This window comes from Strix aluco, chromosome 3 (assembly GCF_031877795.1).
Source record: "Strix aluco isolate bStrAlu1 chromosome 3, bStrAlu1.hap1, whole genome shotgun sequence".
NCBI lineage: Eukaryota > Metazoa > Chordata > Aves > Strigiformes > Strigidae > Strix > Strix aluco.
Genome location: NC_133933.1, coordinates 24,490,919 through 24,504,631, shown reverse-complemented (window position 1 = coordinate 24,504,631; position 13,713 = coordinate 24,490,919). Strand labels below are relative to the sequence as shown.

Here is a 13,713-nt window from a genome sequence, read left to right as displayed (position 1 = left end):
TCTGCAGGATTTCAGATACAAAAGAATTAAAAGGTCAGAGAATTACAACGCGTTTACTGCATCCCTGTATGACAGAAAAGCTCATTACTATTTGCCGTCTTCTGTCCTTCTTAATTAAAGCATCAAATCACAGGTACAGTCTGGAGCGGCTCAATTATAAAAAGTTACATCCATCAGTTTATTCCTGATTGGTTTGTTAATTACTGGCCTTGACTCTTTTTTTCAAATCAGCACTCTTTCCTCAGGGTAAAAGTGAATAGTATATTAAAAATAATATACCATAGCTTTAAACAAAAATATATTGTAAACTTTAAAAAAGAAAGCTTGTACTGAACTTGGCTTTGATGGAATTACTATCTCTTGTACCATGAATTCTGACTTTTCACAGGTGACCACTGGCAAATTTCTAAATAGTTTTGTTACCGAACCCCCTTCCATCCATAAAAGGATAGAAAAAATGCTGCGAACTGGAATTATTTTTAAGTTTTGTAAGGATATTTCAAATATATAACTTTCATGCATCGTTTTTAGAGTATTTCTAAATGGGACTCCCGCTGGTTTTGTGGTATTTCCTCCTGAAAACTTTTTGCTTACCAACCTGCTATATTGTGTCAGCTGATGGGCTCCGAAGAGGTGGAAGAACTTTTGATGGTAAATCTAAAACAGATCTACAGAAATGTCTAAGTCATGTCTGGAGACATGGTTAAAGACAAGGTAAGACAGCACAGGGGCTTCCTCTTCCTTCTTCTAAATATGTGCTTCAGCAATTCGGATATTGCGTATACCTGAAAGTCATCGAGGGCACTCTCCCAATTTCTGGCATTTAAGAGAGGTTTGTCTGTCTTTAACGGTAAATACCTTCATCTAGTAGGAAAGGTCGAGCTGATCCCACTTTGCCGAGCTACTCCGTTCGGGTTCATCAGCTCCTGGGCTCGGTTTCTTGCCCTCTCCCGCCCTCCGCCTGAGGTGGCCCCGCCGCCGCTGGCCTCCCCCCGCCGCCCGGGTGACGCCCGGGCCGCCGCCCCGGCCTCCGCCGGCCGCGCTCCCCTCCTCGGCCGGGCCCAGGCGCCCGGGCACGCCTCACCCCATTCACCTGATCCTAAAGGGAAAAATAATTAAAAAAGAAAAAAAAATCCCAAACAACCCAAACCACTTCAAGTTTAGGCATATAACTATCTTCTCAGGATTCGGCCTAAACTGATGCCAGCCTCCGCTCGTTCGCGGCACCGAGCCCCCGCCGAGGGGGCCCCCGCCGAGGGGACCCGCCCCTTGGGGGCGCCCTGGCGGCGGGGCCGCCCACCGCCGCGCCCCACCGGGGAGGGGAGGGGAGAGCAGAGCGGCGGCGGCGGGGCCGGGCCGGGGCGGGCAGCCCAGAGGCTGCCGGCGCTGCGGGGGTCGGGGCGGGCTCGGCTGTGAGGGGCGCGGCGCGGCGGCCGCCCGTCCCCGCTCCCTGCCCGTCCCGGCTCTGCCTGTGACAGTCCCCTTCGCCCTGAGGGCGCCCGCTCACCCCGCCGCTCTCCGCGCTGGGATTTCGGGGGTCGCTGTTCTCCCGGTCGTCCGCCGGGACCCCCCCGCGGGCGGCGGCGGGCAGCGCGGAGGGCTCTCCCCGCTATGGCCTTCACCTTCGCCGCCTTCTGCTACATGCTGTCGCTGGTCCTCTGCGCCGCCCTCATCTTCTTCGCCATCTGGCATGTGAGTACCCCGGCCCCTCCGCCGCCCGCGGAGACCATTAAAAACGGCTCCAGCCCCGGGGGGAACACACGGGCCGTTGAGGGGGGTCGTGCCGTGCGGGGAGAGGGTCGGCGGGGCCGGGGCCGGGGCTGGGGCTGGGGCTGGGGCGGGCAGCCCGCCCGGCGCCCGGGGAGCCGAGGCGAAGCCCCCCGCGGCCGAACGGACCGCGCCGTGAAACCTCCGCGTGCGTTATTGTATTTATGAAGTTTTTACCAGCGTAAAGACCACCGGCAGTGCTTCGGCCAAAGCTTCTAAAACCGTAGCCGGCCGCCCGCGGCTCTGGGAAGCGCTTGCAGCCCGGTGGCTGCCCCGGCGCTGTCCGTGTGGGGCCGGGACCCCCTGCGCGGCTGGTTCGGGCACGAGTTCGTGCTCGCGCCTGTGGCAGGGGCTGTGCGAAAGCGCGAGCTCTGCGAGGCGAGAACAGCCGCCTGCCTTGCCTGAGGAGAGAGCGGTGTGAGGGAGAAACCTCCCCACAGCCGATGAAGCAGTTAGGTTGTTTCCCCTTCAGTAATTACTACGTTAAGAACTTTTAAAAAAGTCGGATTGGAATCTGACGCTTCCCCGTCCTTCCAGCGCATGAACTGGGTGTTGGAGTCCACCGTCACTAATTTCACTCCCAAGTGGTGGTGGCTCGTTCCTCCCTGCACGCTGGGTGACTGGGGTACATGTAAGCATGTAGCTTGGAAGGTGTTCATTTCCGCAGGAGTGAAATTATTCTGATGCATAACTTGCAATCCTTTTAAACGGTTACACATTTTGGAATTATTTACACTACGTGTGTGCTACACAAATAACTTCATGCCATTAAACATTCAGGATGGAATAGGTTAAGTTGAAAAATAGAGCAAGTCTCATGAATGCCTCTACAGATAAGATTAAAAAAAAACCTCTTTTGACTAACATACAAGGGAGGTACAGAATTTATTTTTACTGAAATGAGAGTAAAGCTGCTAGCTCAGTTGTATGCAAGCATATTAAAAGTATGAAACAGATCACTCTGTTGTGAGAATTCTTTGAAAACCAATTATTTTGAACTCTTAATCGTGCAGTTAAAAGTTTTTTCTTATTCATGAATCCATGAAAGTGTGATGGTAGTGCCAAGTACTGTAGTGATGTCAAGTACTGCAAGGCTGAAAAACGTCTCTAGCAGTCAACCGCTGCACTCTTGTTTTCTGAAAAAAAGGAGTAGTAAAATTTAGATGATTCCTCATGTTTTCTCCCCTCCACTTCCCCAAACCTTTAGGTCCCCGAAAGTGAGAATTCTACAGCTTCTTCAAAGGATTTAGAGTTAAAAGTATTCTACTCTGAATCTCTTGCTACAAATTAAAAAGTTATTTTCTTCATTACTATCCCATTTTTAATAATTTTTTTATATCTTTGAAGTCTGTTATTGTGTTGTCTTTTTCCTGGACTGTAGTTGTTGTTGTCTGAAGACATATAGTACTTCTAGCAAATATGGCAAATTATTCATCCATAAATCAGTGTAGTTACTGCAAATTTATTCTTAGTGAAACATTTTTTAACTTTCAGTCTGTAAACTCATGGAGAGCAATCCATTAGTTCTAGAGTTCCGTAAGAGGCAACTAGGAAAGGAAAGCTTTTGTCAATAGGCTTCTGTTTATGGTGCATGTTTCTTACATCTGTTGAAAAATTGTTGAGGGATTGAAATTTAAAATGGCTGGAAATGCTGTTCTGTTGTAATAGAGCAAGAATTGGTACTGTCTTTTCTTATAAATAAATAATAGTTCTATTAAAATACATGGTTTGTGAAGGCCATAGAATAACAGATTTAACACCCTGCCAGAATAAACTTTTAAGCATATGTTACCCACATGTACAAAACACAAGGATTTTTATTATCCTTTCTATAAGAATGGTTATACTTTGGTTTCTTATTTCTTCTGAAATGTAGTCTAACATGTAGCTTCTGTATTGAGTCATAGGAGTTTCTTTTACCTTAAACATCTTGTGAAAATCTTCACAAGAAACAAAACTCCCACTCCTTCCCTGTGACCTGATTTTTTTTCACTGTAATATACTGTAAGGGACAGTAGGTACATTTTAAATAGGGTCTCATAAGGGCAGTGGAGTATTTTAATAATGATATTTTCCTGTTAAAAGGCATTTTAAAGTGTTTTTTTTTAAAAAAAACCACATTTGGTTACTAAGAATAAATTGTTGATTAATCTGAGAGTCCCATCACTTTGAAAGATTTCTGAGGTTCTAAGACTGAATGAAAATTATATTTTGTAAATTATTTTAAAGGGCAAGAAAAAACTGTAGCATTTGGACTTGATATTGTTCTAACCTGAAGCTGGCTGAGGGCAGTTATCTGGAATGAATTAACAGTGGATCAAATAAATTCTCATTTTCTTCCTGCTGGGAAGTCAGATGAATTATATTTTTCATTAATATTGATGTAATAGGTTCAATAAAAACTGTGAAACCAAAATGAAGAGGGTAATATGAGGATTTTTATTTTTGGAAACTGCTTTTCTGATGCCTTTCCTCTAAGAAGTTAAAGGGTCTCTATACATTCCTGTGCTCTGTACTCTATGGGGCAGACAGAAGCTGGTCAGAATATTTTAAAGGAATTGTGAATAAAATACAGAAACTCCTTCAAACATCTGGAACATGTAATTTTTTTTTTTCCTACCTCTGAGTGAACTTCTTATATAGGTTAGCAGTGGTGTCAGTCATGATAAAAAACCCCAAAAATCCATATTAGATACTGTCAGAAACATTTGCTTAAACTATGCACAATATTTACCTTAATGTGGTATTGCTGGAATTTCACTCATATGTATTAAATGAAAGAAAACAGATGAAAAATTGAATTCTCCATGTACTACATAGTACCAATACCACTCTCTGTGGTATGGGAATTTTTTAAGCATTTAGGTTCAATGACCACATTACCTCTACCTGTAATAACACAGTATTAGAGACATCATGTAGAAGTGGACGTTTTCATGCCACTGTTGTGGAAAAGTACTAGAGAATTTAGTAGAGGATGGTGACCTTTATTCTTAGTTTCTTCTAACTGGCCTCTAGAATTTAATAAAACCTTACATTCCTATTATAGAATTATATAGACTGTTTTAAACAACTCTTTTGTTGTTCAGAGTAAACTTTATCTAACACTATGAATTAGTCCTTTCAAAATTCAGGAAAACTTTTCCATGTGTGGCCTAAAACTTTTCCTTGAGTTTGAATTCTCGTAAGTATACAGTTTGGTAAAGTTGGCTGTATTTGCAGCCATGTTAGCTGAATGTGTATCAGCTAAAAGAGACTGTCTTCAGATGAAGCTAGCGAGCATCAAAATCTGAGCGAACTTTAGTGAGTGAATATCTTGTGGGGGGGAAAAAGGAATACACAGAGATACCTCAGTACAGTTGATTTGAGTGTATACTGCATGTGACTCTTGTTGCAGAAATGCAGTTACAATAGTGCTCTGCTTGCTTTACTAGCTGAGGTATCATTTAAATGTGTTTTGGCCAAGGTGTCCTCTCATTTGGACTAATGCAGCTGAGCATATTTTGGTGCGCTTGCATGATACAACTAACAGTAGAATTTGGTCTACTAATTTTATATCCTCACCTGATCATGTTGTAAACTCAAGAACAGAGTGCACGGTCTTCTTACTAACGATCACAGACACTTTGTTTTGCTGTCCTCAGCTCTTGTTCTTCTTTATAAACAGCTTTTTACTAATCAATTTTACATTTCTAAATTATCTTAATAATAAAATCATCATTTCTAAACTATCTTAAACTAAGATTCAGCTTCCTGTTAACATTTAACTGAGCTAAGTCTGTCTGAACTCCCAACAAGATTTGGCATGCCACATTCATTTCTGGTGTAGCTCCACTGAGTTGGGTCTGAAGTGAAGTTGACTGAAGTTGACCAAATTGTGGTTTATTTTTCATCACTTAAAATGTGACATGCTTGTGTGAAGTCCCATTCTCTTCAAATACACTGGTTTTGGGTAATCTGGGTCCTTCCCTCTTTTAAGATGAAATGATCTGCTTTGAGATTTGTTATTTTAAGGAAAGCTTTAAGAAAGACCTTTTCAAAGTGTTCCATTTTATAATACAGTAAAACGGTTCATAAATACCATGAACATCACTGTTTAAAAGAAAGCATTTCTGGGGTGGGCCATCTCTTTTTGAACTCGTACCAGCATATCTTTGAATGTGTGCAACTGCTTCATAACCAGTAGTACTTCTGGATTGCCGGAAAGTATTAGGAGTATCATGCCAGTGAAAAAATTGATGGTGCCAGCCTGAGAAGTTGTACCAAACTGAATGCTTTTTGGAGTAGTCTGATATGATTGTGGATGCAAATGAATCTGGGAACAGCTCTCTGGCATGACAAGAATTGTGTGCACGGAAATTGGTGACAGTTACTTGAACCAAGCATAATAAGAATGAAGCAGCAGAACATGGAATTTTTTTGCTTTTTCATTTTAGGCTTTTTTCCCCCTCCTTATTTTTCTTTTGAAGTGTAAGGATAGTATTAATCCTGATAAACTACCTTAGTATGACTTTGGCTTGACTTAACAGTTAGAGGTTTACAGGTATACTTAAAAACAGTGGGAGGCAGGGATTGAACAGAGTAATACAGGCTAAGATTGGCTTTCAGTTTTAAATTAAAGCATCCTGTTTTTTTTTTTTTTTGCAAACACCAGGGAAAGAAACCCTTGGAATCTGTATTCACTGCTGTTTCTGCTGTTGGTTTTGTGTGTTATGTTTAGCAGACAGCTTGAATTATCTGTGCCTTGTTTTCTCATTTACTAAGTGTGGGTAATAAAACTAAACTCAAAGTACTGCATGTCATTTTATTTAACATCTATTCCTAAAATGCCTTTGCTTTCTGACAGAAGGTGCTATGGACATATAAGATGTTGCCACTTCCGTTATTTGTCACTGTACTGTCCTGGTGATGTGGACAGTATTTTATTAGTACTTAAGGTGCAGTAGCTTAGGTAAAAAATTCAAAAGCTCTCCAAGAGTTAGGTATGTGGAATTTGGTGAATATTCAGTATCTGCTCACTTACGCTTCCTCATAAAATTCCTAGCCTAATTTCTGATAAGTTGTACAACCTTAATTTTAAAGATACATAAAAAGTACACAAGAGAATCGTTTAAAGCTTGGGCTGATAGCAAATTCTGTTGAGCAAAGCACTTCAGCTGCAAACTAGGTGCTAGTCTATCTATGGTCTCTGTGTATCAGTGTCTTATTGTTTCTGTAACTTTGGTTTGGAGGATAGCTATCTGTCTTACCTGAAACCAGTAAAGAGATCCGTAAGCAAGCTTGAACCTTTGCTTCTCTTTAGCAAAGGCTGCCCGTCATCTCAATTTAACCACTTTACAATGCTTTAGAGCCTGTCTTGAAAAGAAAGTAATTTCCTTACAGACTTGTGGTCAAGCTTGAATTTTCTTCCAGATATTGAAGTTCAGTGCTGTCCTTTAATGAGTCATTAATTCAGTTCTCTGAGAATATTGGATAATTATGTGATTTTAAAAAAATCAGATTAAGGTTTGAACAGGAGCACAAATGCTGTTGCTGTATGTTATACATATTTCTTGAAAACATTTTTTCTTTTCTAAGTGGCTAAGCGCTTTGTATTTGAAGGTTTCATAATCATGACAGTTTAAGGAATGGGTCTAATATTTCCACTCTTTTTAAAGACAAGAGCACAACCAGACTGGTCTGGCTATAACAGAGCTTTGTCAGTTCCCTTAAAACTTTTCTTTCAGAAGTTTGTCACATTAATGCTGACACACAGTTATTAGGCCAGGCAGCACAGGCTGTGGAGCAAACTATATTTTATATTTTGGAAAATATGTGTATTACTGTTTAGTTACCTTGTCGTGATTAAATAATTTAAAAAATCATAGAAGTCTTTGGGCTCTGCCACAGACTTAAATGCTGTGGAAAGATTAAATTGGATCTCTGTGTATTCTTGAACTGTCATGATGAGATTTATTTGGAGAAAGGTTTTAAATTGTGAGTGGTTGCCACTGGCTGTTATTCCAGATGCTTCACAAGTCACAGTGACTCCATTATCTGTGTAAAATAAATTATTCTGTGGAGTTTTGTGCCTCCACAAAAATGTGCAGAGAACTATTTAAATGTTATTTGGTTGTCATATATCCAATATTTTTTTCATTTTAAGATTAGTTGGAAAGTCTGTTTCCTGAAGGGATTTTATATCCAAATTGGTAAATAATGTATTTCTAGTGCTTTTTTAAAACTGCTATGCTTGTTAATAAGCGAGGCAATGTAGCTGTCATATTTTATTAGACCATGAGTACAACTCTCAGACTGAGTCTGAGGCATGAGATTATAGCTCTTGCTACATATATTTGTTTATTCAGCCACCACATCCTACATTAAATCACACTTAAAACATTGAATTCAGTGCCTGGACCTCTGGCTTAGTAGATTCCCCCACCCCAATATAAATATCCTTTTTATCAAAATATTTTTCAGAAAGAGGAAGAAGCTCAGCAGAGAATAAGAATCTTCTCCTTGCAGATACTAGACCTTTCTTTGACCTGTTTCTCTTCCTCAGTGCCTCGGACATGCAGTTCACTTAGAGAATCACAGAATCATCTAAGTCAGAAAAGACCTTGAAGATCATCCAGTCCAACCATTAACCTAACACTGCCAATTCCCAACTACACCATATCCCTAAGCGCTATGTGAACTTGACTCTTAAACACCTCCAGGGATGGGGACTCCACCACCTCCCTGGGCAGCCCATTCCAACGCCTAACAACCCGTTCTGTAAAGAAATGCTTCCTAATATCCAGTCTAAACCTTCCCTGGCACACCTTGAGGCCATTCCCTCTTGTTCTATCGCTTGTTACTTCATTAAAGAGACTCATCCCCAGCTCTCTGCAACCTCCTTTCAGGTAGTTGTAGAGGGCGATGAGGTCTCCCCTCAGCCTCCTCTTCTCCAGACTAAACACCCCCATTTCCCTCAGCTGCTCCTCATACGACCTGTGCTCCAGACCCTGCACCAGCTTCGTTGCCCTTCTCTGAACACACTCGAGTAATTCAATGTCCTTTTTGTAGTGAGGGGCCCAAAACTGAACACAGTCATCGAGGTGCGGCCTCACCAGTGCCGAGTACAGGGGTAAGATCACTTCCCTGTGCCAAAAATCAGTGTTGCTGCTGACAGTCGGAGATGACTCTACCAGTCAATGAAACTAAGTCTCACTTAAGTCATAAGATGGGGTTACTGAGAGACTGACTCTCTGGAGGTTGGTGGTGTGTTGGGGTTTTTGGTAGTGGGGGAGGGGGCTACAGTGATGGCCTCTGTGAGAAGCTTCTTGGAGCTCCCCCAGCTCCAAGTTGGACCCATCTCTGGCCAAGGCTGAGCCTGTTAGCAATGGTGGCTGTGCCTCTGTGATAAGATATTTAAGAAGGAGAACCTGGGAGGAAGAGTTGGAGTTGTGTGGTGGCAGTTGTGAGAGAAATACCTATGCGAACACTGAGGTCAGTGGAAGAAAGGAGGAGGAGGCAGGGAGGTGTGCTGGAGCAGAGACCCCACTGCAGCCCATGGTGAGATGGCAGGGCCACCCCCCTGCCACCCATGGAGGTCACTGGAGGAGCAGAGGACCACCTGCAGCCCGTGGAGGACCCCACGCCAGAGCAGGTGACTGCACCTGAAGAAGGTCAGGACTCTGTGGAAAGCCCCCGCTGTTGTAGTTCATCACTGGGAGGACTGCAACACACGGCGGGGACCCACATCAGAGCAACACAGGAAGAGCTGCAGCCTGTGAGAGGGGCCCACGCTGGAGCAGTTCAGGAAGAGCTGCAGCCTGTGGGAAGGACTCATGTTGGAGAAAGTTTGTGGAGGACTGTCTCCTGTGAGAGGGACCCCACGCTGGAGCAGGTGAAGAATGCGAGGAGTCCTCCCCTTGAGGCGGAAGGAGCAGTGAGACTGACTGCAACCCCCATCCCCTGCCCCCTGTGCCACTGGTGGGGAGGAGGTAGAGAAATTGGGAGCAAAGCTGAGCCTGGAAAGAAGGGAGGGGTGGGGAGAAGGTGTTTTTAAGATATGGTTATACTTCTCACTGTCCTACTTTAAGTGTTGTTGGTGGTGTTTGAATTAGTGATGTTCTTTTTCTTCCCTAACGAGTCTGTCTTTTGCCTGTGAGTGTAATGAGCGAGTCATCCTTCACTGTCGTTGTCTTGATTCCTGAGCCTTTTGCTTTATTTTATCTTTCCCATTCCTGGGAGGGGGAAGGAGTGAGCAAGCGACTTCTTGGTGCTCAGTTTCCCTCTGGGCTCAAACCATGACCGGTGGTTTGGAAAAGACTTCCACTTTCTGTGGAAACAAAGTATCTCTCCCACATGAAAGATATAAGAATTATTATTAATTCCACTCTGCAAAGAGATAGCCACTTGAAGTGGACAGAGTCAGCTAATGAGGTAAAGGTGAAAGAATGTCAAATACTACTTGGTTTACTGGATCAACTTCCAGTGTTTCACAGTTGGCAACTCCCATGAAAAAGATTCAATATGTGACCATGATGCTGTGCAGAGAGCAAGATGCAATTTTATTGATAGAATAGTTCCTATGTTCCTTAATAATGATTACAACTTCAGAAAGATCCAGTTCTTGTTAAAAGAAATAATAAAAAGTTCATAGAATAATTTTGATTGGAAGGGACTTAGGAAATCATCTAGTCAAATCTCTTCTTCAAGGTGGACCTAATTTCAAAGTTAGACCAGTCTGCTCAGGGCCTGTCCGGATGACTTATGAACTCTCCATGGGTGGAGAGTTCACAGCCTCTCTGGGAACCTGTTCCAGTACCTCACTCCTCTCACTGTGCACATTCATTTCTTATGCACAGCTGCAATTTCTGTGGGTGCAACTTCCAGCTTTTGTCTCTTGTTCTCTTGGTGCATGCCCCTAAGAAAAGCTTTGTGCTGACTGCTGTCTAACCTGCCCCAGGAAACTGAATGCAGTAATAAGATCCTGCCAGAGCCAAACCCACTTCCCTCAGTCTCTCCTTGTATGTCATGTGCTCTAAACTTCTTTTGTCCACCAGAATGACCAGGTCCTTTTCTGCTGGGTTGCTCCCAGTCTGTGGTGTTGCATGTGGATAGTCTATCCCAGATGCAGGACTTTGCCCTTTGTCTTGGTTGACCATCATGAGGCTCTCAGTGGCCGATTCCTCCAGCTTGTCAAGGCTGCTCTGAATGGCAGCCATGCCTTCCAGTATGTCAGCTGATCTCCCCAATCTGGTGTCATCTGCAAACTTGCCTCATGTGTCTCATCTTCCAAGTCATTGATGAAGATGTCAGACAAGACTTGCTCCAGTGTTGATACCCACGGAACACCACTCCGAACTGGGCATCAGTCAGACTTCAAAACAGTGACCGTTACCTGTACCACCATTCTGATAGTACAGCCAACTTTTCACCTTGTAGTCTGTCCATTCTGTCTCCCCAGTTTGAGTACAAAACTTTTCTGCTGGGACACAGCATCTTCCTCTTGCTTAGCGTTTCATTGTGTGCCCAGGAAAATTCAGAGGAGCGTCAATGCACTTTGTGAAGGCAGGACAGAAGTCTTTATGTTTTTCTCCAGTTCTCAGTGAAAAAGTATTACTATATAAAGCAAGGATTTATTTTAGGAATGTCATTGTGAAAAGTTACGTTAGAAGGCACTGAAAAAAATCACAAAACGTTTACAATGGAAGTAGGTTTTCTCAGCACGATACTGCAGGAGTGCTGAACATACAGCTCCAGTTTTGATAGTATGAGCACATGAAGCAGAACATAAGGGAGATGAAAAAATAGTGCCTTCATTGAGTTGTCCCATAGTACACTGCTTGCAACTCCTCACCAATGCAACAGGTCATGAAAAACCTTTGGGTTGGTTTTGGGTCCTTTTGTATTTCTATGCATTTGTGGGTCATGTCATATTCTAGCTATAAGAGATAGATTTTTTTTTTTTTTTAAATGCGGCTGGAAGTCTAAGCTAAGCACATTGCTGGAGGAACCAAAGTTTAAAAAATTGAGGAGATCTACCCTGAAATGGTGAGAATTAGTAAGTTATAGTCCTTACATCCTCTGATAACAGATATTGTGCAAGTGTCAGGCATTGCTGATACAAGCGCCATTTTTTTAATAGAACGACATTTGATTTTTGAATGCATTTAAATGCCAGCCATCTTCATGCTGTGAGTCACTGTTTCAAGTGTTTGATTGTTTAGTCAATCTTCTGTTGCATTATTATTTTATTGCGTTATGAGTTCTGGCTAAATAGTTCACATTGTATCACCATCTAAGTATAAACTGCCTTGTACATTCACAGAATGGGCATTTATAAGCAAGTATAATGAAGGCTCCCCTGAGATCAATTTGATTGAGTGTGCTTCAGAGTTGTTCTTCCCTCAGTATTATATAAACACTATTAGCAGATCCTTTAGAAAATTGACTTGCTGATCATTTAAGTGGCAGGCCTGTTTGGAGCTATGCTGAAATGTATCCTTAGCCTTAATCATGCTGCTGTAATTAAACTAATGAGTTTCATAAGAACATAGGGGGACAGATGAGGATACTTTTTGGGCTGCTGTTATTTTATTCTCAACATTTGATCATTTTTACCGGTTGCTGTATCCCTTCCCCTTGCCCTATTTCTGCAACCACAGCTGCATTGCTGCTGTATTGCTTCACCTTGCCTTTTCCCTGCAAACACAGCTGTGTGGCTGATGGCTGTTTTGTGTACCTGTGTGTGTCTTGGCCTTGGATTTATTTCCTCCAAGATCTGGCCGGCCTCTTTCTGGGAAAGAAAGAAAACTTGGGAAGATCTTGAACATGGTCATCCCTGCCTGATGCCGCCTGCATTAGAAGAGCCCCTGTTTTCTTGTCCTGTCTCTTGCTGGTCTGGCTGGACTCCTGCTGTGATGCTGGGAGGCAGGAAGCACAGATCTGGCAGCATTTCTGCCTGCTGCCCCACAGCAGGCTCCTTTCTGACACAGCATTGGTAGGCCCCCATTGATGAGTGAATAATGGGGAATAAAAACTGTGTGGGAAGGGGGGAAATGGGACTGGGGGAGGGAGGAGTTCAGGGAGAAAGATGTGAAGAAAAGACCAAATGAGAGGATATGTATGAGTAAGGGACTAACAAGAGGGAGGGTTGAGAACACAGAATTCTTGTTTGGGAGACAATTATTTGAGAAGAGGCGGCTGCCTGAATCCAGAAGGTATGGTTCAATTCAGGTGGTGGACATTTTTGGACAGCCAGTGTAATGAGTCTTCTGTGTGGGTATGGTGTAATATGTGACATGCCCGAACAGATTTTTTTTTAGCAACAGAACCCAGATGCCCTTATGTGTTTCCTGGATTTTGGTAGTAGAAATGGAGAACACGAGAGAGGGGAAAAGAAGTAACAGCAGCAATGTGAAACCGGTGAGGAAATGGAAGAGAACTCAACGTAAGGAGCGTGTGGAGGAAAAGAAGGTAATAATTCTCCCAAGCATATATCAGTGTAGCAGAAATTAAGAATGTCAAAATAATAACTTGTGGGAATATGTGGGAATCTTTGAAAGCTCAGGAATAGAATAAATTGTGGTGTGATGATAAGATTGGAAACTTGCTTAGAGACAGCACTAGCCAACTGGTCAATCTCTCATCCATGACTTATCTTACTGATACTAAAAAAAATCTTCTCTTTTGATCTCATTCTCTTACCTCCTTCTTTGGAGCAAATATTTTTTCTGGTTATATCTATTTTGGTACATTTTCCCATCTGTTTACTACCCTTTCCCTGAATTTATTCTGCAGAAATATCCTGTTTATTCCTAGCTTTGGGATTATCAGCTTTGTGCTGTTAACTAATAGAAGAAGTGCTTCAATTCATTTTGAGAATAATTTATGAAGATGGAGCTTTGTGGCTTTAATGTGTCTGTGTCTTTCTCCTCATATCCCCCATACTGTGGGTTTGATGAGAAGAAA

General features: G+C 42.7%; 1 protein-coding gene across 1 annotated transcript in view; it reads left to right on the top strand.

Annotated features, from left to right (window-relative positions):
- The first annotated feature begins 1,251 nt into the window (after positions 1-1,251).
- Positions 1,252-13,713, top strand: part of CNIH3 (cornichon family AMPA receptor auxiliary protein 3) — a 50,588-nt gene continuing 38,126 nt past the window's right edge. Inside the window, exon 1 of the mRNA XM_074820623.1 lies at positions 1,252-1,692. Coding sequence (XP_074676724.1) covers positions 1,612-1,692 — 81 coding nt within the window. The 5' untranslated portion in view covers positions 1,252-1,611. The remainder of the gene's footprint in view (positions 1,693-13,713) is intronic.